The 27,772-nt window shown below is 39.7% G+C and overlaps 1 protein-coding gene across 2 annotated transcripts; it reads right to left on the bottom strand.

Moving 5' to 3' along the window:
- Positions 1-1,587: 1,587 nt before the first annotated feature.
- LOC127631537 (uncharacterized) lies at positions 1,588-27,368 on the bottom strand. 2 transcript variants are annotated; one of them, XM_052109690.1, is made up of 6 exons: positions 27,076-27,368; positions 8,522-8,650; positions 7,912-8,059; positions 7,411-7,615; positions 6,941-7,078; positions 1,588-2,568 (listed from the first exon to the last, which is right to left on the bottom strand). In XM_052109690.1, the coding sequence occupies exons 2-6, from the start codon at positions 8,548-8,550 to the stop codon at positions 2,537-2,539; spliced, it is 552 nt and encodes a 183-aa protein (XP_051965650.1). In that variant the 5' UTR covers positions 8,551-8,650; positions 27,076-27,368; the 3' UTR covers positions 1,588-2,536. The 2 variants fall into 2 exon arrangements, with proteins under 2 accessions (XP_051965650.1, XP_051965649.1); XM_052109689.1 differs by lacking the exon at positions 1,588-2,568 and having other exon boundaries at positions 5,941-7,078.
- Between the last annotated feature and the right edge of the window lie 404 nt (positions 27,369-27,772).

Below are 27,772 nucleotides of genomic sequence, written 5' to 3' on the forward strand. Positions count from 1 at the left end.
CTCGGCTTCGCTTCCTGGGCCTTCTACGTAATTGCTTCCCTCGGCTCCGCCTCTTGAGCCTCCCTTGGCTCCGCCTCTTGAGCCTCCCTCGGCTCCGCTTCCTGAGCCCCCCACGGCCCAGCCTACGCCTCCTTCGACGCCGCCTCCCAAGTCTTCTACGGCTCCGCCTCCGAAGTCCTCCTTGGCCCCGCCTCACACGGCTCCGCCAGCCTCTGTCCTGCGGCCAGCTCCCAGGTCTCCTGTACCGGCCCCTGCCCAGAGGTCAGCTCCCAGGCCACCCAAACCAGCTCCTGCCCCATGGCCCGCTCCCAGACCTCCTAATCTGGTGCTCGCCTCGTGGCCAGCTCCCGAGCCCCCCAGGCCTATCCCCACATTGTGGCCGCCTTCCAGGCCTCCTGAACCTGCCCCTGCCCAGTTGACGCCCCCCAGGCCACCGGACCTGGTCCCCTTCGCACACCCCCATAGACTGCTCGCCTGCCCTCTCAGCCTCCCTGGTCTGCCTGTCTACCCTCTCGGCCTCCCTGGTCTGCCTGCCTCCCGTGGACTGCCTAATTGCCCCCTTGACCTGTCTCAGCACCCCTTGCACCCCCGTGAACTGTCTTTATGCCCCTTGTTCTCCCCCTGGTCTGTCTGTTTTCCCCCCAGTCTACCCCCTCTCTCCTGGGTTCTTCATTCCTTTTTATTGTTTCTTTTTTTTCTCTTAAGACCGTCTGGAATCCGGTCCTTTTGAGGGGGGATTATGTTACGTTCTCGTGTTGTCTGCCCTGTGTTCTCTGTTTCACTAATCACGATTATGTCACGGTCTCGTGTCGTCCGCACCGTGTTTCGTGTCGTCCGCACCGTGTTTTCTGTTTCACCCAGCACTGATCCCGTTCCATGTCACGTTTTCCCTGTTGTCCGCCCTTAGTCTCACGGTCCGTGTGTAAACTTCACTTCCCGTCTTTCCCGGCGCTGTCACAGCTTTATTGTCCGCACCTGTTCGTCATTTTGTTATCACCGTGTCTGTCCATTTAAACCCCGCTGTTTTCTCCTTCCCCTGTCGATCGTTGACGTTTCTTGTTCGTCTTCACGGTTCACGTTTATTCCTATGACCTCTTGCTGTTCTCTCTGTTCCCCTAGTTCATTCAAGGATTCCCAAGCCCTTCGTGGATGTTCGCTGTTCACTGTTTGTCCCACCTACTGTGTGTTATTTTGTGTTTGAGTTTATTCCCATTGTGGACTTTTCATTTGTTCCTGTGTTTTGTTTATTAGTTGATGTTTTTTCAATAAAAGACCGCATTTGGATCCGCATCACCTGTCTGCCTTCTCCTGACTTCACACAAATCGTTACAGGTAAGTTGGTATCTATTTGGTAGATGACGGTTGCTCAGCATTGTTAAATATAAGAAAAACAGACTGGATTTAAAAAAAATAAATAAATTTATGTTTTCATTCAACGTTTTCACAAAAATCTAATCTCTATTTAAAATAAAATAAAAATAACGAAACCACAATGTGACAGTTACTGACATTCTTCATTTAATACTTTGTGTGACTATGTTTGACTATGTCAAACTATGTTTGACAAGATAACAGCTCTGAGTCGTCTATAACCTGTAATAGTACACTAGATATGTATTAGTAAAAACAACAGGACACAGGAGAAGCTACAAAACCAGAAACTAAAATAATTAACCTAAGATGGTGAAAACCAACAAAATCTGACAAAGGATGCAAAGAACATAAGATCTTAATTAAAATTATCAAGATAAAATACACATTAATGAAGTGTATCAAGAAGGTGTTGAGAAAAAGGAAACCAACTTTAAAATAAGTCCAACAAAAGTGATAGATATGACACAAAAATACATAATTTTAAATTTATGTATAATAAACAAAGTTTATGGATGTGATACCAAGGGAACACACATACTGATAAAACGTGAAGCCGGAAAGCACTGGCTTTGGCTCAAAGCGTCTGCCAATTATAAAAATGTAATGAAAAATATTCCAATAGTGCATTGTATGTGTATGTAGAGAAAACACATTACAAGAATGTATGAGTCTGGTTTCTAGGTTGCAGAAATGAACAGTTAGCTGAAATCATTAATTTCTGTTGCAATTCCAAAGCAATGTAAATGTCTGTGTTTAGAGTATGTATAAAAAAAAAAAGGCGTTAGACACAAAGTGCTTTTGTGTGTGTTTCCACAGAACTATTTTCCTTGGTCAGCTTGAGGGTGACAAAATAGTACAGGACAAGGCATTGGTTATCCCTTTTGAAGAGTCCGAGGCCTGTTTGTCTACTATGGCAACAAAAGTAAAAGAAGCCCTTGCTATGGGTGCTGATGAAAACATCATTTTTACCGATAGTCAAGGAAACCTACCCTTGATACCCCTGGCACTAAAGGTTTGTGGTTTTAGGTTAGAATGAACATTGAACAAGTTTATTATGATATTCATTACAGCTCATCAACATGCACGTAACTACTTTCTGTATTACCATGATTACCATTCTGAATTTCATTATTCTATTTACCCCCTCTGTCACAGGTTCTGCTTATTGGAAGCAGAGCTCCAGATGCCTTTTTGCTGTCAAAGAGGATGTAGTTGCAGAGATGGGAAGAAGGAAAAAAAGAAAAGTAAGGTAAGTTCATGAATGCTCTCACCAGAAGAATCTAGTCATCTTTGAACTTTTCATATATTCATGCAAATTAAAAATCATTGTGCTGTTGTGATTAGTCTAGTCCATAGACTGTCTTTTCTTATCACTCGACATCTGTGATTTTATGTACAAGTTCGGATTGGACTAGATGTACAAAACACACCATTAATATAAACATTTTTACTGAAGAGAATTCTTTGCAGTTCACTCAGCAAGAGTCAGCTTCAACACTCCTTGGCTGCTCTGACCCCACAATCAAAACAGCAATAATTCTATTTTAACAGAGATCAGTATGTTAAGTCATTACTCCAAGTTTCATTATTAGGTTGGCTTGAGAAAGCCAACTTACTGAAATTCTATTTAAACTTATTATTATTATTATTATTATTAGTGGTGCTTGCCAAAGGCAAGGCATCACTATTGTTCTCTTGCATACTTATTATTCTTCTTATTATTATTATTCCACACAAAGTTTGGCGCGCTACTCCTCCCGCAGCTTTTGTCACAGACCCGAGTGAGGTGTCAAATCGTGCGGCTCATTACATTAAATACCTTTTGATCTCATAAAAATAAATAAGTCATTTAAATCAGGATAAATAGTAGATAGGATAAATATTGATTAGTAAATAATTAATAAGTAGTTACAATCACTCAAAAGGATATAATGAATAGAAATTGAGCTCAGGAATCCACCCCTTTGCATTTATTTTTTGATGTAATTATTATAATACAAATCTTACTAAAAGAAATGTGATTTTGTAGAACTGGCTGCTTAAAAACCCCACTGAAATAAAAACATGATTATGTACATGCATAATTCTAACATTACTTAATTGTGTGGACAAATTAAAGTGAGGATCACTGTTTTACAGTCATAGGATTATGCTTTTGACTTTTGATATTTTTTATTTTGTTGTCGGATGGCAATATAAAGGATGCAGGAAGCAGAAGATGTGCAAGTTAGTAAGCTCAATAGTTGTTCACATTGACCAAAACTTTTGAGAAAAGGCGTTTATTATCTGCAATCACAGACATTATCTTTTAGATGGGATTGGATTTCTTAGAGGACCACAGAGTGTGCTGAAAAACAATTCCTATGGATGGGACTAATTTTCCTGGACGTGGTAAGAGAAATTTGTTTTATAAACATAGTTTCTCATTTTAATCCCATCCGATTGTGGCAGGTCTGTTATTTCTTGCACAATCTATAAAAATTACATAGCAATTTACATACTTTTTGGCAAACTCACTGATGTCAGGTTATAAGAATTGTAACTCAAATGTTGTTTAGAAAACAATGTCTAAATGTGGTTTGAGATTCTTCTGTACATCTGTTGATTGTCTTTCAAATGTTAAAGGCAAGCTTCTAGCCACGAGGGATCAGAGCTCTTTGAAATAAGAGACAAAATTGAGGAGGTCCATCTTGCATCAGAAGGTTTACCAGCTGTGTCAGCCAAGCTCAGGGAGCTGTGTAAGCATAGCGAGGGCCTCACAGAACAGCAAAGTGAGATTCTGAGGACCTCATTTAGGTGCAGTGTATGCAGAGGCAAGTAATCACCCAGACATCACACATACATGTATGTAGATTAAAATAGTCTATTTGTGTAAGCACTTTCATATAATATAGCCTATAATCTATATGGGAAGTATGTAAGGGACAGTGTTGTCATCTGGTCATTATTGCAAAATAAACCCGAAATGGCTGATCAAGACCCCAACAAGTGGTTTATAGTAGCACTGATATCACTTACCTGGATCATTAGTCTGACACTTAACGGTGGTTTTCCAGAAAGGGCTTAGATTAAGCCAGGACTTTGCATTAGTATTATTAGGACATTTAAAGAGTTTTTACAAACTTACCTTTCAAAAAACATTACAGATTGTGTATATTGAGACAAAACAATGGCACTGAAGATATGTCAGTGCGAGCTGTTTTCAGTTTAGACAGCTCTGACATACATTTTAGTCTGGGACTACTTAAACCCTGTCCGGGAAACCGCCCCCAAGTGTTATATATTAAAATATATCAGACTGTTCAATGTCACAAATGACCATCAGCATCAAATGTCACAAAGAGCTGTGTAATTACGTAAGTAAAGTAAGTTTTCTTTTAAAGGGGTCATATAATGGTACATGCACTTTTTCAAGTTGATTGTACTGAAATGTGTGTTGGCTGTGCCTGTACACAACCATCCTATTATGATACAAATCCATCCAGTGTTTTTGTTTTAATCTCCTTATATATTTTCCCCTGCCTCAAATCGAGCCATTCGACCGTGTGACGTCACACGGTCGGACGCCCCTCCCAGGATTGTTGATTGACAGCAGTGTTTCAACACAGACCCACCCTCACTCGTGAGCGAGCTGTCAATCATAGTCCGTCATCATTGTTGATACACTGGAGCAGAATGGCGCATAAGCGATTGTGGTGTTCTGTTCTTCGGTGTAATAACGAACACAGCAGTCATTTTGATGTTCCTAAATCTGAACCGCTGAAGACGCAGTGGCTGAGTTTTGTTTACGATGGGAATATTCCCCACGAGCAACGTCAATGCGTTCATGTTTGCGCGAATCATTTTTCACTAGACTGCTTTATAAACGAGGGTCAGTATAAAGCTGGTTTTGCTAAGAAGCTGCTGCTGAAAAAAGATTCGGTACAAACTATTTATATTCCCTCTGCACCTCCAGAAGAAGTAAGTGTAACGTTTTATTAACCTTTATATTAATATTTGCAAATCGCTTGCACACTTCACAATGAATGTGGCTCATGTTTACACTCAGGGTACATTACGGCATGTTTTCCATAACGTTACGACGTTCTCAATATAATTCATAATCCCGCGTTTATAATGAACAACGCGTTATGGTTATTGTGTTATTAAAAACTGTGTACGCAGGTGTTACAGTTAACATGGTAACACTAAGTTACACCTGGTTTACTTGTAAGTTACTGATTAAGAAGTAATGTCAAAAAAACATTTATACGGAGAATAACTCCAGAACGGAGGGGCGGGGTGACCAAAGCTCATTATCATAAGCCATATGCTCTGAAACGGCGTTATGAAAACAGAGCTGTTTTTGAGCAGGTAAAATTAGTGTTTTCTTAAAATACTAATGAGAATTTTTAATAAAAGTATATTACAAAGTTTTCATTTAGACCCTAAAGATTCATATTAACTTGTACAGAAATGGCATTATATGACCCCTTTAATGAATTAAAGCAAATGGTATTTTTAAACTGATTCTTAATTATGTATGTATAATGTTTGCTACAGGAGTGATGAACAGTCCTGTGCTGGCACGTTGCTGTCGAAGTTTGATTGGTTGTCGACAATGTGTCGACGTTATACTTCAGGAGGGTCAAGGATGCGTAAAATGTCGGTCTGCAATTACAGGGCAATCCCTGGTGGCTGTAGCTGGCCTCTCTGAAGTGTTCAATGTAATTAGGGCCATAGAAGAGCAGTTCAGTTGTGTTTAAGATTGCTGCTGTGGTAGAGTGCATGTTCGAATGCTACCAGAAGTTAAAAAGTTTTTTTTTATTTATTTTTATTCAGTTGTTATTATAACTCTTAACTCTTTCCCCGCCAGCGTTTTTAAAAAAAGTTGCCAGCCACCGCCAGGGTTTTTGACGATTTTCGCTAAACTTTAATGGCCCGCAGAATATTTTCTTCCATGAAGATGCTATATATCAAAATAAAGATCTGAGCCTCTGCTTTTAGGCAAAAAAAATGATTTTATTTTATCTTCATTTGTTCTTTTTTTATTGCCACTTGAACAGAGGTAGGTTTTGTCAAAAACAACATTTCGGACAAAAAGCTGAGAAAAAGGCATTTTTATCAAACAAGTGCTTTAGTATTAGTATGGTGTTCCACTTCACGTTTGAGACGATCGCAGTCTGTTTCTTTGATCAAAGAGTTGCGTACTCTTTCAAAACATGCGCGCGGGTCTTCCTTACCGTATACCACCTAAAACACGGATACCCGGAAAATTCTGTGTTTGGCGGGGAAAGAGTTAATATAATTGTATTGTTCTCTTAATAGTGTTTACATTTCATGCTACAAGAAGCCAAAAAAGTTAATACACGACAAGAAATGTTTTGCTAGTCATGTTAGAGGTACAATATAAAGCAGTTCTATGCACATCTTCTTGCAATGTTAATTAGGTCAGTTACACAGTCTTGGTATGACCTGTAATGCTCATTTACAGTGTAGTTAAATACATTTCCAAGGTCAAAATAAAGTGAATTAAACTCTGTCTCTGCCCTAATTTTGTTCTCTTCAGACTGAAATGGGTCAATACCAAATGCTGATGGAGTGGTCAAACTGTTTCCCATCTCCTCTCTGTATAGCTCGGCAGCTTCTGAGGCCCTCGGCAGCAGTGGCTCTGAAATCCTTGCCGCGCAGCCATCTCTGGCCAGCAGATTGGGAATGCCTTTGCCTATAAATAGAAACATTTGAATTGTAAGAAAAAAAACAAATACTGATAATATTGTATTAAATAATACTGTAAGAACATCCTACCAGTTTGCAGAGTTCAGATCCTGCCTTGCTCTAACACCTACTGTAACTAATTGTCAAGTAATTCTGAAGACCTTCATTAGCTGGTTCTGGTTTAGGTTTTGAGGTTAGATTAGGGTTGGAGCTAAACTCTGCAGGAACTGGCCCTCCAGAACATTGTGTGTGTATATTGGCAGTTAGATTACTGAATAATGATGGTATGATAAAGTAAAACACAATTTAGAAGTGATGTCAAAGCAATATCTCACATACCTAGAATATTATGGCTATTCCATGCCTGAACAAATCTCTGTACCCCAATCTGGCTGATCTCACATGTGAGATTGGATACACAGTATCTGGTCAACCCATCCTCCATATCCAAAGTCTCCTGGTCAATCATTTGAATGAGTGCAGTCTTGATTGGAAAATTGACCCGCTTATTGACTTCAGGCCATATTCTCTCTACGGTGTGGTTCTGTCGAGTAAAAGAGTATTCCCACAATGTAAAGCGCAAATGACAGTATAAGTACAAAATATACTTTCATGTCAGTTCATTACAACTTTTGATTTGTAAAATGTATTAGTAAATGCTGAAATTAACAAACAGATATAAATAAATGTTGTAGAAGTGTTCATTTTTAACTCATGTTAGCTAATGCATCCACTAATGTTAACAAATACAACCTTTACTGTTACCAATACCTTATTCAGAACAGTATACATGTCATAAAAATTAGACATTGTGATAACAATTAAAACATTTAATCTCACCTTAGTTGATGTTGTCTGGAGGTAAGGCAGTCGTTGCTGGTTATGCCTGTATTCTGCCAAGATGTCATGCATGAAGAGGGTTAGATAAAACTCTCTACCATGGTCCACTCTGACCTGATCCCACATCCCATGGGAAAGTACAGCGTTTCTAGGAAAATAAAATATAATTAAACTTTGATGTTATCGAGTGTAGCAAAAATATGGTAAGATTAGAGAAGAAAATCTTAGTCTTACTTGTACACCTCTACTAAAATGCATGTTTGAGCTGTCTTAACTTAAAACAGCTTGCACTGACATATCATAAAATATATAATTTCCATTGTTTTGTCTCAAGATGCACACCAGTAATGTTTTTTTTTTGTAAGGTATGTAAAAACCTACATAAAAAAGGTCCTAATATAACTAAGGTCTAGTCCGGGCTTAATGTAAACCTTGCCCAGGAAACCGACCCTATGCCTATCCTGCACCCATGTCGTTTTCAACTGTAGGTTCTGCTTTTGAAAGTTAAAGACTAAATAGACATTGATGTATGATTATGTAATGTTTAATAATTTAGATGCTAAAACATGATAATTATTATTATTTTTTTTACTATGGAACCCAAGGCTACCTGGCATCGAGCTTGATGATAAGGTTCATGCATCTGTGCCAATGTCCGGCCCACTCGAACCTCTGATGCACAAACTCCTTGTGCAGCAAGATAACCCGTCATCATTTTACATCCGTAATATAGTCCAGTCTGTACACACAAATAAAATATATTTTCAGATGTTTAGGCATAGTTTTAATAAATCTTTTATATTTATATATATCTTAATTGTGGTAATTGACAATTAATCAATTATTTCATTAAGGTCTTTCCCATTTTATTTTAATGGATTTTTGTGGTTAATCAAATAATCATTTAGGCTTTAAGTTTTAAACAGGATAACAGCACATAATGAATATGTAAACCTTTCATCAATACTGCCGATGTATTTGGAAAAAAACTGAACCATGTAACAGAGACCTTCATATGACGGAGGTTGCCAAACTAAAGTGGTTCGCTACAATCTAAAGAAGTGAACTATCAATTTTATTAGACTGTTTAAGCCAGTATTTTAACAGTAGTGTACAGTTGATGATATTTATTTCTTAAATAGGCCGATTGCATGTCATTTTGTTTCAGTTCTTACAGTATCAAGCACAGTATTGAGAGTGTACTCACAGAAATGTATAAAATGTATAAAACTTGGTAGATGGTGGAACTATGTTGATGGTTGTCATTTGTTGAAATAAATATAAAAATACAATGTTTCCTTGTCTGTCCGCTGAATGACCCACAATCTCTGATTTTACTCCGTGGCCATGGAAGGGTGAATATTTACAATGACAACAATTAGGCTATACATCGTCATTTAAACGTTTCAAACAAAGAAATGTATAGACTTCTTAATTTCTGCTTGTTGAACACATACTTTTATTTGAAGATATATATATATATATATATGATGGCTGAAGCAGCAGCAAGCGTCCAGCTTGCGAATGTTTTCATAGTAATCAAATGAACATTTTAAATGAAATTCTATAAAGCTTACATGAAAAAAAATCTAATTATCATGCGATATGTGATTAAAATAGCTTCTGTTCCGTGCAAACCATCCCATGAAGAATGTGAATATTTAACTTTAAGCAAAAGCAAAACAAAAAGTATGTATTCGCATTAATTTCAGATAATTTTGTAGATAAACTAAATTGGCACGAAAAAGCCGGACCAGAAAGTTTGAAGAACCTTAAAGTAGTTTAAAGTTTAAATTAGTGTGAGAGAGAGAGTGAGTGAGTGCGTTCGTTTGAGCGTGTAAGTAATAATAATAATTCCTTACATTTATATAGCACTTTTCTAGGCACTCATAGCACTTTACATAGTATAGGGGGAATCTCCTCAACCACCACCAGTGTGCAGCATCCACCTGGATGACAGACGGCAGCCATAGTGCACCAGAACGCCCACCACACACTAGCTATTGGTGGAGAGGAGATGGTAGAGTGATGTAGCCAATTCAGGGATGGAGATTATTAGGAGGCCATGATATATAGGGGCTAATGGGGGGAATTTGGCTAGGACACCAGGGTTACACCCCTACTCTTTACGTGACCTGGGATTTTTAATGACCACAGAGAGTCAGGAACTCGGTTTAACGTCTCAACCGAAAGACAGTGCTTTTTTTTTTTTTTTTACAGTATAGTGTTCCCATCACTATTCGCTATGTGCACAGGTGACGCGACGAACGTTCGAAATCTGCGTGGTGGGCGGGGGGACTTCCGGTTTAGGATACTACCGGTATTTCCGGTGTAGATGTTGTGGAAGAGTGAGTGGCAAGCTATCAGTGAGTACCGTATGTAAAATGTTAACAGTAAATAAGAAACGTCTTACATATCAGTATCAAATTGGCAACTCTAAATTACATTGTAGTTCCTCGATGTGCCATTTCATCGAGGTATAATTCTGAAGTTTCATCGTTTTCCGCATCAGCCTGAGGTTCGAGCTCAGTGGCTAGTCAAGATAAGACGCGAGAACTTCACTCCTACCGATAACACCCGGGTATGCAGTCGACATTTTAAGCTAGAAGATTTCATCATAACCACAGGACGCTCGAAAACTTGTTCAAGGAGCTGTGCCATGTCTTTTGAGTGGAACAATTTTTGTTTACCAGCGCCAAGGACTGTATTTTTCTCTATGAGCTTCCATATACTGCTTATATATTTTGTAATTTACTATGCTGTTTGTTTTTTTGTATCTTGTGATATACCTTTCAGAAAATTGTCTGAAATATTGACAATGTTTACATGTCATTTATTGTCTTTTACACTGCCAGGAGGAACACAAATATGTAAAATGGCAGGCAAAACTGCTAAAAATACATAGATTTGCCCCTTGAAGGTCTCTGCGTTGTTCTGTCTTTTCTGAGCACTGAAGTAAAGCAATTATTGTTAATAATTTGCACTTTACAAATTCATCCCGTTATTAATTTTATCTGACTCCAATTTTATATTAATCTGACTCCAATTTTAAGTTGACCTCTGATTTAGATTAAAGCTCTAAATTCTTTCTGATTATTCTTTTATTTTAATCATTTAAGTTATTGATTACTCTGAATCCTCTTCTATTCATTTACCTTTTGATCAGTTTCTAATGAGATTCAAACTGATAGTCTTTAAGTGGCTTCCTCCTACATTAAAGCTTCAGTTATGATAGAAATGATTCTTAAAATGGGATTCTCCTGCTCGGTTCCTCCAGAGCGGTTTCTCCTATTTTAAAGACCCAGTATTGATATAAATGATTTCAGAGGAATACAGAATAAATCAAAAAGTAACAATTTATTTGCCAGGTAGGATTTAAAACACAAGTTAAAGAAGCAAGTCAAAGAACATACCTGGCAGTTGAGAAAAGTACATGTAATTGCAAAGCATGGGAAATCTGAATGCAGATTCCTATTATTACAGTTACACACATTGAGGTGTGGGATCATCTGACTACAGAGAACCTTGAGCTCTGGGCCAGCCTTCCTTAAATATCCAGACAGAATACACATTGTGTACCAAATGGTATTATCCTTTGTTCAATGAGAATTTGGGGGTGAAAGGGTTCTTGGCTTTCTGGTGTTAAACATTCAAGGAGGGGATAGGCCTCCAGAATTATTCAGTATTTGGCATAGACCTTATAACTTTGTTGTCATTAAGTTTTATAAAGCTGGGGACAAAACACTATACCAGACGCACTCGAGACATTTTAAATGATACCAAACATGTTACAAAAGTTACATTATTTGTATACATCAGATATGGTACATACAGATCTTAGGTGAGTTTGGGGTGATTCTGGGCTTAAAGGGAATGGATGAGGAGGAGGAGAGGGGAGAGAATGGGACAGATGTGGAAGGGCGACAATGAGGTGTGATTTTTCAGTCTTCGCTCAGTGGGGTGTGGTGCCTCAGGAAGCATTTGCTATTTGCCTTTGAATGCAAACACATTGGCACCCCGCCTTACAGTCCGCTCTCTGGCCAAGTGGGAAACTCAATAGTTTCTGCGTGGTCACTATTAGGCGTTCAAGGTGCCAAGTCCATTTTGTCGCTTTGTATGCATCTGCAGAATACCTAGTCCCACCAGATACATGTAGCAGGTGGATAATTGGGTTTGTCCCTGTGTGTCTGTTTGAGGTTAGCACATGTGTTCAGTTCATCGAATCCATCAAGGCTTTTTTGGCTTGTTCAGTGGACATGTCATTCCATCATGGAGCTTCTGGTGGTACCTTCCCTTTGATGATGATCTGACTCTTAGAAGAACTCTGCCACCTCCAGTGGTGGTCTTCTGGGCCAACCTCAATTAGGTGAAGGAGTTCTCACTGGTAATGCATAAGCACCTGAACAGCATCTTAAATGACCATATAAAGACTGTACATTTATGAGTTTAGTGTCGATTAGGAGAAAAGGTTATAAGGTGTTACATGTACAAACAACATAATGGTGAGTTTCATGACAGCAAGTGCGACTGGTATATTGTTTCTCAGTACCCTTCAAGGTCATATACCCAATAATGTGATCCCATTTGATGATCTGATCATTCACTATTCCACCAATAGCGTGTACAGTAGTGGAATTTGGAAATACTTGGTCTGGATGGATTAAAGGAAAGGTGACAAAAACCCATGGCAACCAGTACATTCATCACCAATATTCATTATTGCCATGGATATTTGGTCTGAATAAATTACAGGAAACATACCACAGAGTCAGTATAACTAGTATCTTCTCCAGTGGTATGCGTCATTTTGCATATAGTAATAATAATTATTCTATGAGTGTAGAATCACAGGTATAGATATATATAATAATCACAGTGCTAATTCAAAATTATCCAATGTGATTGATTTGCTGGCTAAGTCAAAATCGATGATACATGTCTATATTCAAAGTGGGTTGTGGATTGATTGAAGTGTCTGCACAATTTTTTATTTAATTTGATGCAGGCAGAAATGTAGAAATTTGGGTGGCAAGTTTGTTTGCAATTTGTAATTAAATCATCGATGTGTGACTGTAGCCATGCAAATGTCCATGCATATTACAGTATTTCAAATAAGTTGTTAGGAAGTTGTAAATAGTGCCTGTTTTATGGAAACAGGTTTGTAATGTCCTATATGTGAGAGCTATGTGTATGTGAGAGGCAGGCCAGATCTTCAGTGGATTAGTACTTTCAGAATCTAGGCCATTATTTTGTTCCATGATGTGTAGTGATAAAAGTGTGTGTTCTATGTTTAGGAGATGGGTGGAATCTGTTCTAGAACAATTTGGTGTTGCAAAATTGCGGTTCCGGGGCTAAACCGGGAGGCCATATAGCTATTTTTGTTTGTGTAGTGCTGTGAGGTGTGAAAGGCCTCTTTGAGTATTTCCACACCCATCTCCATCATGGCCAAATTGTTGTCCTGTCTTGAAGCAGGGGATCAGAAACCTTTTTGCATCTGTCCCTCACGAGATTGTAATCTGAAATAGACAGAGAAAACAGTTAATGTTGAACCTTTAATTAATTTGCATTTAGACATGTGGTACTTTCTTTATTTTCCTCTGATGGTCAAAGCCAAACTGTTACGGACAGCTTTTAGTCTCATACTGCATGGTCTGTGTCATCAGGGGAAATAAGCATTTTGCTTTACAAAAACATATACCATTGTAATGTCTAATGCAAATTTAATTTCAGAGATCAAATTAGACTGAGCATCTTTGGTGATATTTTAGTGTAGTTTTGAAGTGTGTAGCACCTTAAGCTGCAGTTCATCTTTTTTGGTGATGTGTTTTCTGCTTAGCATTTTTTTAAGGATGCTATTCACATGTTTGATCATCTATGATCTATGATCTCTGTGGTCTGTCAGGTTTGTAAGGGTTAGAATTTTGCACACACATTTTTCATTACTTGCCCAGTGAAATGGGTTCCTTGATCAGACTTCGATTTAGATGGGCGCAACCCCAAGTGGAATGATTTGGTTGGCCATCACCCATGCCACAGTGTTTGCAGTGTTATTGCGGGTGATAATTGCTTCCAAACACTTAGAGAATATATCAATGATCACCAGGCAATAACGATATCCCCTTTGGCACTGGGGAGTGTACCAATGAAATCCAACTGTAAGGATTCCCAGGGTCCCTTGGATGGGTCTGACCTGCGTGAGATTAGGGCTTCCGGGTTTACCCTGATTCACTGTTTCACAAACTATGCATGTACTACACCACCTGTCGACATCAGAAGTCATTCCTGACCACCAAAATGGTGTTTGTATCAATTGCTGTGTTTTAACAGCAGGTATATGGGCATATTTATGGTACAGTTTGATTATGGGTTTTTAAGAACTTTTGGAACCACATATTTCCCATCTCTGAGTATTATGTCTTCTGCGACAGTGACTAACTGATCCTGCTGTAAGTGCGGTGCAATCTCCCCCAAGCTGACCACAAATCTTTCTGATATTGTTTCAGGTCGATGGGGGTGATTTGGGCCGCACTCACAGCAGGGGCAGGTAGTATGTCTGGTTGCCACTCATCTCCTTTCGTGGCTGTGATTTTGGCTAATTTATCAGCAATGTTGTTGTTTTGCTCGCGTTCGTTGGGGTTCCTGTTTATGTGTGTGGCAATGATGTTGTCAACCACATAGTCAGCTACTCTGTCTGCACCCAGTAGGGGGCGAGTGTATCTTCCACAGTTGTGTGGAAGATTGCAGGGCTGTTGTGAGGGCCTTTTGGCATCCTTTCCCAAGTATACCAAGTTTGATTTACAGTAAAGGCTAATTTCCACTGGTCGTCACGCTTAACCTTGATAGACCAGAAGCCATTCTTGATGTCTAAGATTGTAAACCAAGAGGCTTTTGTTGAAATTTGTGATAATAGGGTAGAAGGATTTGCCACTATTGCAGTCGCTTTAGGCAGGACTTGATTCAGACGCTGATAGTCTATACAAAGTTGCCATTTTCCGTTTGATTTTGGTACTGGAAGACCCGGAGAGTTGGCAGATGAACTGCACTGTCGAACTACACCTCTTTTTTCAAGCTGTTGGACTCTCTCACGAACAGCAGCCTCCGCCTCTGGCTTAATGTGGTATTGCTCTTGTGGGAGAGGTGGCTCCCCTCAATGCATACTTCAAAATCAATGAGGCCACGGGCGTGTTCGTGATTGGCCCAAACATTGCTATATTTATCCATTAGCAGTTGCATGGGGTCCGTTCTGGAAATGGACATAATGCTTTCCTTGTCTCGTGAAAAAATGTTTTCATGGCTTTATTTGTTCAGCAGTTCGATTTGTTTTTCAAAGCAGCGAACAAAAAAGCCATGTTTTTTCATGATGTCCATTCCCAACACGGTTCCCTCACTGCTGTCTGGTAAATACCAAAAGGCTCTTCTACCATTATCATGCCTAAGTCGAGTTGAACTGGTTGTTTTTGGTCGCGATCATTAGTGTGTCGCCTATGCCTCTAATTTGTATGTTTTCATTTGTTAGAGGTAAAGGAATGTTTGTGTAGGAGCATGCAGTGCCGGTATCGATAAGTATGTTGGCTAACCGGCCTCCAATGTTAGCCCTTAATTTGATACTGGTTGCCGCTGTTGATAATACTCCCTATTTCATTGGAGGCCACGCATCCCTATTGTATGTTATATTTCGACAGTAATAATTCGAGTTCAGCTTGGAATTCGGTGTTTTGTTGTTTTTGTCCCTGTTGTTGTTCCTCCATTTGTCGGGGAGCACTTGTGTTGTTTTACGTACTCAAGGTATCTAAACGTTTGAGAATTTCAGTGTCGGTTTTGGAGGGTGCTCCCTTTCTTTCGCACTCAGCTTTTAACTGATAACAGTCCCGTATGTTATGACCTTTTCTTCTGCAATAATCGCATCGATGTTGGGTGTAATTAAATGTTTTCGTTTTTTCAGCACCCTTGCCCTCTGTCACCCACTGGGTTGCTGCAACATTACGCGATTTAGACTGATTGTGTCTATTTTCGATTTTAGATGCCCAGTCTACCACTGCTCTGTACGTGTTTTCAGCTGGGTCGGCACCACTCAAAAGAGCTTGTTGAACAGCGGGCCCTGCATTATTTTTTAGGAACTGAAGTAAAACTTCATGATCCCTATCTGCGGTTTCTAGGCCGGAGTATTCTTTGTACGATTCCCACAAACGCTCTGCATAACTTCCGAATGGTTCTTTATTTGATTGTTTAATGTTAACAATTTTGCTCCATTCTGCATGGCTGGGTCCTCTCAGATCTAGCAGTGTTTGTTTTAGTCTTTCGTACACTTCTGTGTTGGTTTCACGATCGCGTCTATTTATAATGCGTCCCGATTTCATTTCCTCATTCATTTTTGGTCTGAGTTCGTTCGGAATAGTTAAGAGAGCAATTTGCCATACGTCTCTGATCTCTAGATTGTAAACATTGGCCTGTAACATTAAGGTGTCCCAGTAAGGCTGGAATGGACCTCTTCTTGGCATCATGCCAATTATTTCTTTGTGTGAGCTGCATTCCTCACACGTTAAAGGACGACTGATAGTTGTGATGTCATCTTCCGCATTTGTTATTGTCTTAAGGACTGCGACTTGAACAGATTTTTTCGAACATCGCTAGCTTTTTTCCGCGTCATAACCGGGCTGCGTTCTTTTGTCCACAGAGAGGGACTATCCCCATGGGCTCGGTTACGAGCCTCTCTTGTGTGTTTTGCGTAAGCTAATGTTACCGCATCATCGTCGTCACTATCCTGTTTTCTTTCCGCATTAAAAGGTGAATTTATGGCTGCTTCTTTTATAGCTGATATTGGGAAGCCTGCGTTATCACAACACTCTTCTAAGGCGGATGCATAATTTCGACCTGATCGAAGTTTTTGTTGGAGATCATTGATCTGTGCTTCCAACGCATCTACCCGTCTTGCCCAGCTTTGCTTTTTATACACAAATGTGTCGACTTGAGCCCTCAACTTTTTAATTCTTCCGAACGCGATTTCTCTATATCTTTAATGTTTACTATAATTTGCTCCTTTTTCGCCATGGTGTCGATGTCGTTACGGCGAAGCAAGTAAACAATAGCGACGGGGTTTTTCGGTATTTAGATTTAGATTCTAGTCTCCGACCCTCCGTAGAGTACCATGATAAGATTTCATCATTACTCCATTTTAAATTTAGTCCTTTCTCGCGTAAACGAAAAAGGAGTTCTTTGAATTTTATGGCCAGAGCTTCCATTACCTCCTCATCTGCTCTGCTTCTATCATGTTCCTGATCCATGTTTTTGACTAATATCTTTAGCCCCACCGGATTTTTTCGGTCTCCGGTCTAACAGTGGGTATTCCGACCCGTTCTATAAATGTGTCTATATGGGATGTGTCTGTGCTTTCCCTCAAAACTTCTAATAGGCAAAAAGAATAGACTTACCAGAGCTGATGTAGACAGAGAAGTAGAAGAAGCTCAAAACTCATCCTCTGTACCAAACAGGTTGTTGCGCTGAAAAGACGTCACTCGCTCGTTGGAGATCACGGAGGCAGGTCACCACTTGTAAAATGGCAGGCAAAACTGCTAAAAATACATAGATTTGCCCCTTGAAGGTCTCTGCGTTGTTCTGTCTTTTCTGAGCACTGAAGTAAAGCAATTATTGTTAATAATTTGCACTTTACAAATTCATCCCGTTATTAATTTTATCTGACTCAATTTTATATTAATCTGACTCCAATTTTATATTAATCTGACTCCAATTTTAAGTTGACCTCTGATTTAGATTAAAGCTCTAAATTCTTTCTGATTATTCTTTTATTTTAATCATTTAAGTTATTGATTACTCTGAATCCTCTTCTATTCATTTACCTTTTGATCAGTTTCTAATGAGATTCAAACTGATAGTCTTTAAGTGGCTTCCTCCTACATTAAAGCTTCAGTTATGATAGAAATGATTCTTAAAATGGGATTCTCCTGCTCGGTTCCTCCAGAGCGGTTTCTCCTATTTTAAAGACCCAGTATTGATATAAATGATTTCAGAGGAATACAGAATAAATCAAAAAGTAACAATTTATTTGCCAGGTAGGATTTAAAACACAAGTTAAAGAAGCAAGTCAAAGAACATACCTGGCAGTTGAGAAAAGTACATGTAATTGCAAAGCATGGGAAATCTGAATGCAGATTCCTATTATTACAGTTACACACATTGAGGTGTGGGATCATCTGACTACAGAGAACCTTGAGCTCTGGGCCAGCCTTCCTTAAATATCCAGACAGAATACACATTGTGTACCAAATGGTATTATCCTTTGTTCAATGAGAATTTGGGGGTGAAAGGGTTCTTGGCTTTCTGGTGTTAAACATTCAAGGAGGGGATAGGCCTCCAGAATTATTCAGTATTTGGCATAGACCTTATAACTTTGTTGTCATTAAGTTTTATAAAGCTGGGGACAAAACACTATACCAGACGCACCGAGACATTTTAAATGATACCAAACATGTTACAAAAGTTACATTATTTGTATACATCAGATATGGTACATACAGATCTTAGGTGAGTTTGGGGTGATTCTGGGCTTAAAGGGAATGGATGAGGAGGAGGAGAGGGGAGAGAATGGGACAGATGTGGAAGGGCGACAATGAGGTGTGATTTTTCAGTCTTCGCTCAGTGGGGTGTGGTGCCTCAGGAAGCATTTGCTATTTGCCTTTGAATGCAAACACATTGGCACCCCGCCTTACAAATACATGAGTTAATTCAGACATTTATTATACAAAGACACAAGCTGTCATACTACACTCAACAATAACATGGCTCCTATAATTAGTGGTGCTTGCAAAGCATCACTATTGTAATCTCACATACTTATTATTTTTATTAGTGGTGCTTGCAAAGCATCACTATTGTAATCTCACATACTTATTATTTTTATTTTTATTTTTATTAGTGGTGCTTGCAAAGCATCACTATTGTAATCTCACATACTTATTATTATACTTTTTATTAGTGGTGCTTGCAAAGCATCACTATTGTAATCTCACATACTTATTATTATACTTTTTATTAGTGGTGCTTGCAAAGCATCACTATTGTAATCTCACATACTTATTTTTATTTTTCTTCTTTTTATTATTATTCTATCTCCGTAACAAAACTTCGGCACCTAACTTCGTCCCGCACCGTTTGGCGTAGACCCACAAATGAGGTGTCAAATCGAGCGGCCTATTGAGGACACGTGTGCTATGACTTTTATAAGCGATCGAGTGCGGTATTTGCCCCAGGGGCAAAAAGCGGCGAAAAATCCCATAGACTTAACATTGTGACAAACTTTGAGGCGTCACAGCTCCGAGCGAGGATTTCATAGAAGCGTGTGATTTGCCACATTTGAAGAGGCTGGCAGGCTCTGTAAGAGCATACCTCAATATGGGGTAAAAGTTGCACCCCTGGGGGCAGGAGCTGCCCAAAAATGCCCCAATTGACTTATAATGGTGTAGGGCGGCCCATGAAATGAAAAGGCATAGGGATTTGTATTGAACATAGCTCTGGATCACAGTGTCATAGAGGCGAGGGGGTGGGCTCATTTTACTCAGACGACCAATCAGTCTCTCAGGATCATTGTGAAGCTATCAAGCCACGCCCTAGCAACCATTAAGAGCACCTTAGCAACAAGTCCCATAGACTTCTATTGAAACAGATCAAAGGGATATCTCCGGATAGAAGTGTCATAGAAACACAAGGGTGGTCTCGTTTGACTCGGGACAGCAAACAGCCAATCATGCATCAAATCAACACTTCCTAGCCCCTCCCTAGCAACCATTGTCGAGCACCTTAACAACCAAAATCCATAGAGGGATATCTTCCATTCTGAATGTCACAGAGGCATGGGAGTTGGTTTATATCATTCATACTGACAAGCAGCCTTTGGAGATTCATGATTGGCAGCTGCCAAGCCACTCCTAGCAACTAAACAGAGTACCCTAGCAACCGTTTAGCAGTAACTATATCTCTGCACCAGAAAATCAGAGAGACTTCTGGGTTGATTTATTTCAATCAGGATGGCAAGGACACTTGATTAGTATCACTATGGTAACTGCCTAGCAACCAGATGGGGTTACCCTAGCAACCGAGTAACAAATCACATATCTCTGCATCAGAAAAGCGTAGAGACTTCGGGTTGACTTATTTCAATCAGGATGGAAAGGAGACTTCATTAGTATCACTATGGTAACTGCCTAGCAACCAGATGGGCTTACCCTAGCAACCGAGTAACAAATCACATATCTCTGCATCACAAAAACATACAGACTTCGGTTTGACTTATTTCAATCAGGATGGCAAGGACACTTGATTAGTATCACTATGGTAACTGCCTAGCAACCACATGGGGTTACCCTAGCAACCTACTAACAAATCACATATTTCTGCACCAGAACATTATACAGACTTCTGGGTTGATTTATTTATGACCACAATTTCTGTTCTTTTCAAGCAGGCTATTTGGCCGAGTTTTGCCACGGCAAGCACCACTCACATTTTCTTCAGGAAATGTACCTATCTAGTTTTTATTTTTATTATATCTCTTAACAAAACTTCGGCACCTAACTTCGTCCCGCACCGTTTGACGTAGACCCACGAATGAGGTATCAAATCGAGCGGCCTATTGAGGACACGTGTGCTATGACTTTTATAAGCGATCGAGTACGGTATTTGCCCCAGGGGCAAAAAAGCGGCCGAAAAATCCCATAGACTTAACATTGAGACAAACTTTGACGCGTCACAGCTCCAAGCGAGGATTTCAGTAGAAGCGTGTGATTTGCCACATTTGAAGAGGCTGGCAGGCTCTGTAAGAGCATACCTCAATATGGGGTAAAAGTTGCACCCCTGGGGGCAGGAGCTGCCCAAAAATGCCCCAATTGACTTATAATGGTGTAGGGCGGCCCATGAAATGAAAAGGCATAGGGATTTGTATTGAACATAGCTCTGGATCACAGTGTCATAGAGGCGAGGGGTGGGCTCATTTTACTCAGACAACCAATCAGTCTCTCTGGATCATTGTGAAGCTATCAAGCCACGCCCTAGCAACCATTAAGAGCACCTTAGCAACAAGTCCCATAGACTTCTATTGAAAAAGATCAAAGGGATATCTCCGGATAGAAGTGTCATAGAAACACAAGGGTGGTCTCGTTTGACTCGGGACAGCAAACAGCCAATCATGCATCACTTCAACACTTCCTAGCCCCTCCCTAGCAACCATTGTCGAGCACCTTAACAACCAAAATCCATAGAGGGATATCTTCCATTCTGAATGTCACAGAGGCATGGGAGTTGGTTTATATCATTCATACTGACAAGCAGCCTTTGGAGATTCATGATTGGCAGCTGCCAAGCCACTCCTAGCAACTACACAGAGTACCCTAGCAACCGTTTAGCAGTAACTATATCTCTGCACCAGAAAATCAGAGAGACTTCTGGGTTGATTTATTTCAATCAGGATGGCAAGGAGACTTGATAAGTATCACTATGTTAACTGCCTAGCAACCAGATGGGGTTACCCTAGCAACCGAGTAACAAATCACATATCTCTGCATCAGAAAAGCGTAGAGACTTCGGGTTGACTTATTTCAATCAGGATGGCAAGGACACTTCATTAGTATCACTATGGTAACTGCCTAGCAACCAGATGGGCTTACCCTAGCAACCGAGTAACAAATCACATATCTCTGCATCACAAAAACATAGAGACTTCGGGTTGACTTACTTCAATCAGGATGGCAAGGAGACTTCATTAGTATCACTATGGTAACTGCCTAGCAACCAGATGGGCTTACCCTAGCAACCGAGTAACAAATCACATATCTCTGCATCAGAAAAGCGTAGAGACTTCGGGTTGACTTATTTCAATAAGGATGGCAAGGACACTTGATTAGTATCACTATGGTATCTGCCTAGCAACCAGATGGGGTTACCCTAGCAACCGAGTAAAAAATCACATATCTCTGCATCACAAAAACATAGAGACTTCGGGTTGACTTATTTCAATCAGGATGGCAAGGAGACTTCATTAGTATCACTATGGTAACTGCCTAGCAACCAGATGGGCTTACCCTAGCAACCGAGTAACAAATCACATATCTCTGCATCAGAAAAGCGTAGAGACTTCGGGTTGACTTATTTCAATAAGGATGGCAAGGACACTTGATTAGTATCACTATGGTATCTGCCTAGCAACCAGATGGGGTTACCCTAGCAACCGAGTAAAAAATCACATATCTCTGCATCACAAAAACATAGAGACTTCGGGTTGATTTATTTTAATCAGGATGGCCAGGAGACTTGATTAGTATCACTATGGTAACTGCCTAGCAACCAGATGGAGTTACCCTAGCAACCGAGCAACATATCACATATCTCTGCACCAGAACACACTACAGACTTCGGGTTGACTTATTTCACTCAGGATGGAAAGGAGCCATGTATTGTATTACCTTGGTAACTGCATAGCAACCACACGGGCTTACCCTAGCAACCGAGTAACAAATCACATATTTCTGCACCAGAAAATCGTACAGACTTCTGGGTTGATTTATTTATGACCATAATTTTTGTTCTTTTCCAGTTACAACATGCTGTTTGGCCGAGTTTTGCCACGGCAAGCACCACTCACATTTTCTTCAGGAAATGTACCTATCTAGTTTTTATTTTTATTTTTATTTTTATATCTCTTAACAAAACTTCGGCACCTAACTCGTCCCGCACCGTTTGGCGTAGACCCACGAATGAGGTGTCAAATCGAGCGACCTATTGAGGACACGTGTGCTATGACTTTTATAAGCGATCGGAGTGCGGTATTTGCCCCAGGGGCAAAAAGCGGCCGAAAAATCACATAGACTTAACATTGAGACAAACTTTGGCGTCACAGCTCCAAGCGAGGATTTAGTAGAAGCGTGTGATTTGCCACATTTGAAGAGGCTGGCAGGCTCTGTAAGAGCATACCTCAATATGGGGTAAAAGTTGCACCCCTGGGGGCAGGAGCTGCCCAAAAATGCCCCAATTGACTTATAATGGTGTAGGGCGGCCCATGAAATGAAAAGGCATAGGGATTTGTATTGAACATAGCTCTGGATCACAGTGTCATAGAGGCGAGGGGTGGGCTCATTTTACTCAGACGACCAATCAGTCTCTCAGGATCATTGTGAAGCTATCAAGCCACGCCCTAGCAACCATTAAGAGCACCTTAGCAACAAGTCCCATAGACTTCTATTGAAACATATCAAAGGGATATCTCGGATAGAAGTGTCATAGAAACACAAGGGTGGTCTCGTTTGACTCGGGACAGCAAACAGCCAATCATGCATCAAATCAACACTTCCTAGCCCCTCCCTAGCAACCATTGTCGAGCACCTTAACAACCAAAATCCATAGAGGGATATCTTCCATTCTGAATGTCACAGAGGCATGGGAGTTGGTTTATATCATTCATACTGACAAGCAGCCTTTGGAGATTCATGATTGGCAGCTGCCAAGCCACTCCCTAGCAACTAAACAGAGTACCCTAGCAACCGTTTAGCAGTAACTATATCTCTGCACCAGAAAATCAGAGAGACTTCTGGGTTGATTTATTTCAATCAGGATGGCAAGGAGACTTGATTAGTATCACTATGGTAACTGCCTAGCAACCAGATGGGGTTACCCTAGCAACCGAGTAACAAATCACATATCTCTGCATCAGAAAAGCGTAGAGACTTCGGGTTGACTTATTTCAATCAGGATGGAAAGGACACTTCATTAGTATCACTATGGTAACTGCCTAGCAACCAGATGGGCTTACCCTAGCAACCGAGTAACAAATCACATATCTCTGCATCACAAAAACATAGAGACTTCGGGTTGACTTATTTCAATCAGGCTGGCAAGGACACTTGATTAGTATCACTATGGTAACTGCCTAGCAACCAGATGGGGTTACCCTAGCAACCGAGTAACAAATCACATATCTCTGCACCACAAAATAGTACAGACCTCTGGGTTGATTTATTTCATTCAGGATGGCAAGGACACTTTATTACTATCACTATGGTAACTGCCTAGCAACCAGATGGGGTTACCCTAGCAACCAAGTAACAAATCACATATCTCTGCACCAGAAAATATCACAGACCTCTGGGTTGATTTATTTCACTCAGGATGGCAAGGACACTTGATTACTATCACTATGGTAACTGCCTAGCAACCAGATGGGGTTACCCTAGCAACCAAGTAACAAATCACATATCTCTGCACCAGAAAATATCACAGACCTCTGGGTTGATTTATTTCACTCAGGATGGCAAGGACACTTGATTACTATCACTATGGTAACTGCCTAGCAACCAGATGGGGTTACCCTAGCAACCGAGTAACAAATCACATATCTCTGCACTAGAAAACAGTAGAGACTTCCGGGTTGACTTATTTTACTCAGGATGGCAAGGAGACTTCATTAGTATCACTATGGTAACTGCCTAGCAACCATATGGGGTTACCCTAGCAACCAAGTAACAAATCACATATCTCTGCATCAGAAAAACGTAGAGACTTCCGGGTTGACTTATTTCAATCAGGATGGAAAGGAGACTTCATTAGTATCACTATGGTAACTGCCTAGCAACCAGATGGCCTTACCCTACCAACCGAGTAACAAATCACATATCTCTGCATCACAAAAACATACAGACTTCCCGTTTGACTTATTTCAATCAGGATGGCAAGGACACTTGATTAGTATCACTATGGTAACTGCCTAGCAACCACATGGGGTTACCCTAGCAACCTACTAACAAATCACATATTTCTGCACCAGAACATTATACAGACTTCTGGGTTGATTTATTTATGACCACAATTTCTGCTCTTTTCAAGCAGGCTATTTGACGACTTTTGCCACGGCAAGCACCACTCACATTTTCTTCAGGAAATGTACCTATCTAGTTGTAACATTGTGAAGCAACGTTTGACATTTTGTATGAGTTATGAGTTTGTAGATAACTAGTCCACATAACTGCACATAATACAGTACTCAACAGTACTTTAATGCTTCTTTGCACTTCTGGTTGGATGTCAACTGCATTTCATTGGCTCTGTACCTGTACTCTGCTAAACGACAATAAAATTTAATGTAATCTAATAACTACTAACACTGAATTCATAATAACAAAAGGTACCTTGTATAAGTTTGTTGTTTATGTACATACATGTGCATTTCTTAAAGAGAACTATTTACATTGATTTTCACACAAACACATGTTTTGTACAGTCTGATACAGTAATGCAACATTATGATTAAGGCTCTGCCAGCCACACAGGAGCACTCGACCTCATAGAGCTGAACAGGAGTGGAGTCTTCTAGGACAATCTTTTAAAAAATAAAAAAGTGTGTTATAATCAGCAGAGATCACAAACTGATCAGATATCTCAAAGTCAAAAGTGCATTTTGCATTATTTTTCAAGTTAGCTACTATGAGTTAGAGAATGTGGTTACTTTAGGGTTAGTAAGAAAGTAAGTAAGTTAAACACAACACAATATAAACAGCAAAGCAACTGTCTCAACAACCAACTTCCGGGGTTTCATATAGGAATGGTAGGTCTACTAGAACACTAATAGGGCAGGCACGTGTCATCACAGTGTTACCTACTTCAAACGTTTGGCTAGCTAGATAGTTGTCTAAGATGTTCAACTTGTTTAGGTAATTATACATTTGTTTGCCAGTTTAACCCATCATTGCCAAATTGAAGCCCCAGAACAGAACTGGTTGGATCAGACGAACAACTGAACTGTCTTTCATCCTACTCTGATGGTGTGAGGTTTCTCATGTTTCCTCAAAGATCTATGACAGGTAGCACGGATGCTGACTCTCCCTGTCTGTCTTTACTTGATACTGGGGATAACCAAATACTGTCAATACATGTAACTGAACAACACAAGTCATTAGTATATGGGTGATTCTTAGACTATGGGCACTTTTATGTACTTTGTAACCAAAAATGTCATTTTTTAAAAATATGACCAAAGTACAATTGATATGGATTGCAAGAGTAGATTTGTGTAATACTTTTTATATTATAATACATTACAATACTTTTTAAATTTAGATTATAACATAATTTTTATTTCTAAATTATACTTTTATATTAATTGATTTCATTTAGATGAATGAAAATTCAATTTTGTTGCATCATTTATTGCTTATATTTTTGCCTTGCCATAAGTTGTGTCAGTTATTTACACGCACTGTAACCGTTCATCTGTGAGACAAATCAGTTGTATACATCAAACTCAGCACTACACTAAAAACAGTTGTGGTTATGTTTAATGGCTTTGTGAATTGAGTTTACTGAGTGTGATGAGTTTAATTGTTTTTTAATAAACATCTCCACTGTTTCTCTACATTCACGTTAATTCATTGTAATTTCCATCACCACCCACATTTTTTAAAAATATTTAAAAAGTTCTCATTACACATTAAAAATGTATCCACAATTTACGAGATCATGCTCTACTTAATATAAAAATGCAAGTCATTTATTTTCTAATAAGCTCTTGCCCAAACCAGTATTACATGTCAGAGTGTGACAGGTGTACTGTTCACCGTTTGGTCCTTAGGGCAGTTAATTTATCTCATTGACAAATGTATAATTATTGTACATTGTGGAAAAACTGATAAAACCAGTTACAAAAATGATCCTAGACAATTCTTGACTGACATAAGTTATTCTGTTTTAAATAACAGCATTGAGATGTGGTGGAAATGACATTTCACTGCTGTTATCTAAAAACAGAATAACTCATAACTTCTTAGTTATGAGACTAACACAGTCTCATAACTTCTCTTGTAATCTAAGTTTGTCCTCTTACAGACCTTAAAACTAGACAAATAATTTAAACTTATGAGACGGTGTTACGTGACTTTTGAACAAGTTTTTTTATTCAACTTCACAAGCCTAAAAGTGCCCCTTGTTGAAGAAACGCCCATACATTTATTAAATGTCAGATAGTAAAATGAACATATAATAAACCACATGTGACCAACAACTAAAATTAATCGTTTAATAAGTATTTTGTAAAGGTTACTTTCTAGCCTAACGTCACCTAGCATCATCGCTAACGTTAGGGCTACAGCTAGCTAAAGACATAGCATAACTTACCTTCATAATTGTCAATGAATGAAGAGACGTATATCTTGAAACCCTTTTCCCTCTTGCTCTTGGGAGCCGATGATGACGCCTGAATTATTCGGTGTACGTCATTTATCGTTATCCTTGGCAGATGTTGAAGGGATCTGGTGTAGAAAGCCATGTTTATCTGGTCCTAGTCTTAACCTGACAGTTACCGGCGTCGTCGATGAACCTAACGTAGCGTTAGACCGGAAATACCATCGCCCACCAGTGACGTCTGACAATCATGGAACGTTCGTAAAATCAACTAGCCAATACTGTGTCTGTCTGTGTGTGTGTGTGTGTGTGTGCGCGCGTGCGCGTGTAAATGAGGGAGAGAATTTTTGACAGTTAGGAGTGTCACTACTCGATCCAGTGACAAGGAGTTTGAAAATCGGAACATTCCGTCAGTCATTGAAAGTCAATTGGAGTTTTTCCGAGTTTTGATCAGCATTTTTAGGAAAACCATCAGTTAGAAAAGATAAAGTAGCCTAACTCAAGTCAGAACAGTCAAGGTCTGACCCGAGTTAGGTTGTAGCTATAAATCTCCAGGTATACAGTATAACTTTTGTCTCAGAATAATACTAATAATACGTTTATGTAAGGGTTAATGCCCTCCGAGGTGTCCATTGTCAGGTTTTAATGGACGACGGCGAGGTGTGAACTGGCCGACGCGCAGCGGAGGACG

This window comes from Xyrauchen texanus, chromosome 38, assembly GCF_025860055.1.
Source record: "Xyrauchen texanus isolate HMW12.3.18 chromosome 38, RBS_HiC_50CHRs, whole genome shotgun sequence".
NCBI lineage: Eukaryota > Metazoa > Chordata > Actinopteri > Cypriniformes > Catostomidae > Xyrauchen > Xyrauchen texanus.